At 51.8% G+C, this 7,279-nt stretch overlaps 1 protein-coding gene across 1 annotated transcript in view; it reads left to right on the top strand.

Annotated features, from left to right (window-relative positions):
- LOC128810753 (maestro heat-like repeat-containing protein family member 1) overlaps positions 1 to 7,279 on the top strand; it is an 85,264-nt gene that overhangs the window by 23,201 nt on the left and 54,784 nt on the right. The window contains 2 exon segments of the mRNA XM_053983905.1: positions 2,767 to 2,849; positions 3,339 to 3,461. Coding sequence (XP_053839880.1) covers positions 2,767 to 2,849; positions 3,339 to 3,461 — 206 coding nt within the window.

Below are 7,279 nucleotides of genomic sequence, written 5' to 3'. Positions count from 1 at the left end.
ATTCCATCCCAGCCCCACCCAGGTGGGAATTCCTGCCCAAAATCTTGGAATTCATGGAATTCTGGGGATGGAGATCCCGAAATTCCCTGGAAATTCCATCCCAGCCCCTCCCAGGTGGAATTCCTGCCCAAAATCTTGGAATTCTGGGGATGGAGCTGCCAAAATTCCACCCCAGCCCTTCCCAGGTTGGGAATTCCCGACCGGAATCTTGGAATTCATGGAATTCTGGGGATGGAGATCCCGAAATTCCCTGGAAATTCCATCCCAGCCCTTCCCAGGTTGGAATTCCTGCCTGAAATTATGGAATTCTGGGGATGGAGATCCCGAAATTCCTTGGAAATTCCTTCCCAGCCCTTCCCAGGAGGGAATTCCTGCCCAAAATCTTGGAATTCCTGGAATTCTGGGGATGGAGATCCCGAAATTCCATCCCAGCCCTTCCCAGGTTGGGAATTCCCGCCCGGAATCTTGGAATTCATGGAATTCTGGGAATGGAGCCGCCAAATTCCCTGGGAATTCCATCCCAGCACTTCCCAAGATGGAATTCCTGCCCAAAATTATGGAATTCTGGGGATGGAGCCGCCAAAATTCCCTGGAAATTCCTTCCCAGCCCTTCCCAGGTTGGAATTCCTGCCTGAAATTATGGAATTCTTGGAATTTTGGGGATGGAGCCGCCAAAATTCCCTGGGAATTCCATCCTGGCCCTTCCCAGGCGGGAATTCCTGCCCAAAATCTTGGAATTCATGGAATTCTGGGGATGGAGATCCCGAAATTCCCTGGGAATTCTGTCCCAGCCCCTCCCAGGTTGGAATTCCTGCCCGAAATTATGGAATTCTGGGGATGGAGACACCAGAATTCCTTGGAAATTCCATCCCAGCCCTTCCCAGGATGGAATTCCTGCCCAAAATCTTGGAATTCATGGAATTCTGGGGATGGAGCTGCCAAAATTCCATCCCAGCCCTTCCCAGGTTGGGAATTCCCGCCCGGAATCTTGGAATTCATGGAATTCTGGGGATGCAAATCCCAAAATTCCGTGGAAATTCCACCCCAGCCCCACCCAGGTGGGAATTCCTGCCCAAAATCTTGGAATTCCGGGGATGGAGCCGCCAAAATTCCATGGGGAATTCCATCCCAGCCCTTCCCAGGTGGGAATTCCCGCCCGGAATCTTGGAATTCATGGAATTCTGGGGATGGAGATCCCGAAATTCCCTGGGAATTCCATCCCAGCCCCTCCCAGGTGGGAATTCCTGCCCAAAATCTTGGAATTCCAGGGATGGAGCTGCCAAAATTCCACCCCAGCCCTTCCCAGGTGGGAATTTCTGCCTGAAATTATGGAATTCTTGGAATTTCGGGGATGGAGCCGCCAAAATTCCCTGGGAATTCCATCCCAGCCCTTCCCAGGAGGGAATTCCTGCCCAAAATTATGGAATTCATGGAATTCTGGGGATGGAGCTGCCAAAATTCCATCCCAGCCCTTCCCAGGTTGGAATTTCTGCCTGAAAATTATGGAATTCTTGGAATTTCGGGGATGGAGCTGCCAAAATTCCCCTGGGAATTCTGTCCCAGCCCTTCCCAGGTGGGAATTCCTGCCCAAAATCTTGGAATTCTGGGGATGGAGCTGCCAAAATTCCATCCCAGCCCTTCCCAGGAGGGAATTCCTGCCCAAAATCTTGGAATTCAGGGAATTCTGGGGCTGGAGATCCTGAAATTCCCTGGGAATTCCTTCCCAGCCCTTCCCAGGAGGGAATTCCTGCCTGGAATCTTGGAATTCATGGAATTCTGGGGATGCAAATCCCAAAATTCCGTGGAAATTCCACCCCAGCCCCTCCCAGGTGGGAATTCCTGCCCAAAATCTTGGAATTCTGGGGATGGAGCTGCCAAAATTCCATCCCAGCCCTTCCCAGGTGGGAATTTCTGCCTGAAATTATGGAATTCTTGGAATTTCGGGGATGGAGCTGCCAAAATTCCATGGGAATTCTTTACCAGCCCTTCCCAGGTGGGAATTCCTGCCCAAAATCTTGGAATTCATGGAATTCTGGGGATGGAGATCCCGAAATTCCCTGGGAATTCCATCCCAGCCCTTCCCAGATTGGAATTCCTGCCTGAAATGATGGAATTCTTGGAATTCTGGGGATGGAGCTGCCAAAATTCCCTGGGAATTCCTTCCCAGCCCTTCCCAGGATGGAATTCCTGCCCGAAATTATGGAATTCTGGGGATGGAGACACAAGAATTCCTTGGAAATTCCACCCCAGCCCTTCCCAGGTGGGAATTCCCGCCTGGAATCTTGGAATTCATGGAATTCTGGGGATGGAGATCCCAAAATTCCCTGGAAATTCCTTCCCAGCCCCTCCCAGGTGGGAATTCCTGCCCGAAATCTTGGAATTCCAGGGATGGAGCCGCCAAAATTCCCTGGGAATTCTGTCCCAGCCCTTCCCAGGTTGGAATTCCTGCCCAAAATTATGGAATTCCAGGGATGGAGACACCCGAATTCCATGGGAATTCTGTCCCAGCCCTTCCCAGGTGGGAATTCCTGCCCAAAATCTTGGAATTCTGGGGATGGAGCTGCCAAAATTCCATCCCAGCCCCTTCCCAGGTGGGAATTCCTGCCCAAAATCTTGGAATTCCAGGGATGGAGACACCAAAATTCCCTGGGAATTCCATCCCAGCCCTTCCCAGGTTGGAATTCCTGCCCAAAATCTTGGAATTCATGGAATTCTGGGGATGGAGATCCCGAAATTCCCTGGGAATTCTGTCCCAGCCCTTCCCAGGTGGGAATTCCTGCCCAAAATCTTGGAATTCTGGGGATGGAGCCGCCAAAATTCCCTGGAAATTCCGTCCCAGCCCCACCCAGGTGGGAATTCCTGCCCGGAATCTTGGAATTCATGGAATTCTGGGGATGGAGATCCCGAAATTCCCTGGGAATTCCATCCCAGCCCCTCCCAGGTGGGAATTCCTGCCCGAAATTATGGAATTCTGGGGATGGAGACACCAGAATTCCTTGGAAATTCCTTCCCAGCCCTTCCCAGGTGGGAATTCCTGCCCAAAATCTTGGAATTCCTGGAATTCTGGGGATGGAGCTGCCAAAATTCCATCCCAGCCCTTCCCAGGTGGGAATTCCTGCCCAAAATCTTGGAATTCTGGGGATGGAGCTGCCAAAATTCCATCCCAGCCCTTCCCAGGTGGGAATTCCTGCCCGGAATCTTGGAATTCATGGAATTCCAGGTGGGAATTCCCTTGGCACAGCCCGGGAATTGGGAATAAATCCTGAAAAAAACAAAATAAAAAACAAAAAAAAACTTGGGAATTCTGCTCCAGGGTTTTCTTCCCGGAATTCCCGCAGGGTCTCGCTTCCTGCTTCGGGATCTGCGCCCGGAATCACCTGGAGGAAACTTTGGAAAAATTGGAGGAATTCGAGAAATCCGACGTCGTCCGGAAATCCCAGGGCTTGTTCAGCATCTTCAAGGTGGGAATTCCCACGGGATTTGGGGGAAAAATGGGGAAAAAACGGGAATGGGGATTGGTGGGAACGGCCTGGGGTGGGGATTTTTGGGAAAAATGGGAAAAAATGGGAATGGGGATTGGTGGGAAGGGCCTGGGGTGGGGATTTTTGGGGAAAAATGGGAATGGGGATTGGTGGGAACGGCCTGGGGTGGGGATTTTTGGGAAAAATGGGAAAAAATGGGAATGGGGATTGGTGGGAAAAGCCTGGGGTGGGGATTTTTAGGAAAAATGGGAATGGGGATTGGTGGGAACGGCCTGGGGTGGGGATTTTTGGGAAAAATGGGAAAAATGGGAATGGGGATTGGTGGGAAGGGCCTGGGGTGGGGATTTTTGGGGAAAAATGGGAAAAATGGGAATGGGGATTGTTGGGAACGGCCTGGGGTGGGGATTTTTGGGAAAAATGGGAATGGGGATTGGTGGGAACGGCCTGGGGTGGGGATTTTTGGGAAAAATGGGAATGGGGATTGGTGGGAACGGCCTGGGGTGGGGATTTTTGGGAAAAATGGGGAAAAATGGGAATGGGGATTGGTGGGAAGGGCCTGGGGTGGGGATTTTTGGGAAAAATGGGAAAAATGGGAATGGGGATTGGTGGGAACGGCCTGGGGTGGGGATTTTTGGGAAAAAATGGGAATGGGAATTGGTGGGAACGGCCTGGGGTGGGGATTTTTGGGAAAAATGGGAAAAAATGGGAATGGGGATTGGTGGGAAGGGCCTGGGGTGGGGATTTTGGGGAAAAATGGGAAAAAATGGGAATGGGGATTGGTGGGAAGGGCCTGGGGTGGGGATTTTTGGGAATATTGGGAAAAATGGGAATGGGGATTGGTGGGAACGGCCTGGGGTGGGGATTTTTGGGAAAAATGGGAAAAATGGGAATGGGGATTGGTGGGAATGGCCTGGGGTGGGGATTTTTGGGAACAATGGGAAAAAATGGGAATGGGGATTGGTGGGAACGGCCTGGGGTGGGGATTTTTGGGAAAAATGGGGAAAAATGGGGATTGGTGGGAACGGCCTGGGGTGGGGATTTTTGGGAAAAATGGGAAAAATGGGAATGGGGATTGGTGGGAACGGCCTGGGGTGGGGATTTTTGGGAAAAATGGGAAAAATGGGAATGGGGATTGGTGGGAACGGCCTGGGGTGGGGATTTTTTGGGAAAAATGGGAAAAAATGGGAATGGGGATTGGTGGGAACGGCCTGGGGTGGGGATTTTTGGGAAAAATGGGAAAAAATGGGAATGGGGATTGGTGGGAACGGCCTGGGGTGGGGATTTTTGGGAAAAATGGGGAAAAATGGGAATGGGGGATTGGTGGGAACGGCCTGGGGTGGGGATTTTTGGGAAAAATGGGAAAAATGGGAATGGGGATTGGTGGGAAGGGCCTGGGGTGGGGATTTTTGGGAAAAATGGGAAAAATGGGAATGGGGATTGGTGGGAACGGCCTGGGGTGGGGATTTTTGGGAAAAATGGGAATTGGGATTGGTGGGAATGGCCTGGGGTGGGGATTTTTGGGAAAAATGGGAATGGGGATTGGTGGGAACGGCCTGGGGTGGGGATTTTTTGGGAAAAATGGGAAAAAATGGGAATGGGGATTGGTGGGAAAAGCCTGGGGTGGGGATTTTTGGGAAAAATGGGAATGGGGATTGGTGGGAAGGGCCTGGGGTGGGGATTTTTGGGAAAAATGGGAAAAATGGGAATGGGGATTGTTGGGAACGGCCTGGGGTGGGGATTTTTGGGAAAAATGGGAATGGGGATTGGTGGGAACGGCCTGGGGTGGGGATTTTTGGGGAAAAATGGGAAAAATGGGAATGGGGATTGGTGGGAACGGCCTGGGGTGGGGATTTTTGGGAAAAATGGGAATGGGGATTGGTGGGAACGGCCTGGGGTGGGGATTTTTGGGAAAAATGGGGAAAATGGGAATGGGGATTGGTGGGAAGGGCCTGGGGTGGGGATTTTTGGGAAAAATGGGAAAAATGGGAATGGGGATTGGTGGGAATGGCCTGGGGTGGGGATTTTTGGGAAAAATGGGAAAAATGGGAATGGGGATTGGTGGGAAGGGCCTGGGGTGGGGATTTTTGGGAAAAATGGGGAAAAATGGGGATTGGTGGGAACGGCCTGGGGTGGGGATTTTTGGGAAAAATGGGAAAAAATGGGAATGGGGATTGGTGGGAACGGCCTGGGGTGGGGATTTTTGGGAAAAATGGGAAAAAATGAGAATGGGGCTTGGTGGGAACGGCCTGGGGTGGGGATTTTTGGGAAAAATGGGAATGGGGATTGTTGGGAACGGCCTGGGGTGGGGATTTTTGGGAAAAATGGGAAAAATGGTAATGGGGATTGGTGGGAATCGCCTGGGGTGGGGATTTTTGGGAAAAATGGGAAAAATGGGAATGGGGATTGGTGGGAATGCCTGGGGTGGGGATTTTTGGGAAAAACGGGAATGGGGATTGGTGGGAAGGGCCTGGGGTGGGGACTTTTTGGGAAAAATGGGGAAAAATGGGAATGGGATTGGTGGGAACGGCCTGGGGTGGGGATTTTTGGGAAAAAATGGGAATGGGGATTGGTGGGAACGGCCTGGGGTGGGGATTTTTGGGAAAAATGGGAATGGGGATTGGTGGGAACGGCCTGGGGTGGGGATTTTTGGGAAAAATGGGAATGGGGATTGGTGGGAACGGCCTGGGGTGGGGATTTTTGGGAAAAATGGGGAAAAATGGGAATGGGGATTGGTGGGAACGGCCCTGGGGTGGGGATTTTTGGGAAAAATGGGAAAAATGGGAATGGGGATTGGTGGGAAGGGCCTGGGGTGGGGATTTTTGGGAAAAATGGGAATGGGGATTGGTGGGAACGGCCTGGGGTGGGGATTTTTGGGAAAATGGGAAAAACTGGGAATGGGGATTGGTGGGAACGGCCTGGGGTGGGGATTTTTGGGGAAAAATGGGAATGGGGATTGGTGGGAACGGCCTGGGGTGGGGATTTTTGGGAAAAATGGGAATGGGGATTGGTGGGAACGGCCTGGGGTGGGGATTTTTGGGAAAAATGGGAATGGGGCTTGGTGGGAATGGCCTGGGGTGGGGATTTTTGGGAAAAATGGGAATGGGGATTGGTGGGAACGGCCTGGGGTGGGGATTTATGGGAAAAATGGGAAAAAATGGGAATGGGGATTGGTGGGAACGGCCTGGGGTGGGGATTTTTGGGAAAAATGGGAAAAATGGGAATGGGGATTGGTGGGACCGGCCTGGGGTGGGGATTTTTGGGAATAATGGGAATGGGGATTGGTGGGAATGGCCTGGGGTGGGGATTTTTTGGGAACAAATGGGAAAAAAATGGGAAAAAATGGGAATGGGGATTGGTGGGAACGGCCTGGGGTGGGGATTTTTGGGAAAAATGGGAATGGGGATTGGTGGGAACGGCCTGGGGTGGGGATTTTTGGGAAAAATGGGAATGGGGATTGGTGGGAACGGCCTGGGGTGGGGATTTTTGGGAAAAATGGGAAAAAATGGGAATGGTGGGAAGGGCCTGGGGTGGGGATTTTTTGGGAAAAATGGAATGGGGATTGGTGGGAAGGGCCTGGGGTGGGGATTTTTGGGGAAAAATGGGAAAAATGGGAATGGGGATTGGTGGGAACGGCCTGGGGTGGGGATTTTTGGGGAAACATGGGAAAAATGGGAATGGGGATTGGTGGGAACGGCCTGGGGTGGGGATTTTTGGGAAAAATGGAATGGGATTGGTGGGAACGGCCTGGGGTGGGGATTATTGGGAAAACTGGGAAAAACATGGGAATGGGGATTGGT

Source organism: Vidua macroura, chromosome 1 (assembly GCF_024509145.1).
Source record: "Vidua macroura isolate BioBank_ID:100142 chromosome 1, ASM2450914v1, whole genome shotgun sequence".
In the NCBI taxonomy this organism is placed as follows: domain Eukaryota; kingdom Metazoa; phylum Chordata; class Aves; order Passeriformes; family Viduidae; genus Vidua; species Vidua macroura.
The sequence above is the reverse complement of the archived record's forward strand: the minus strand, read 5'-3'. Positions and strand labels throughout refer to the sequence as shown.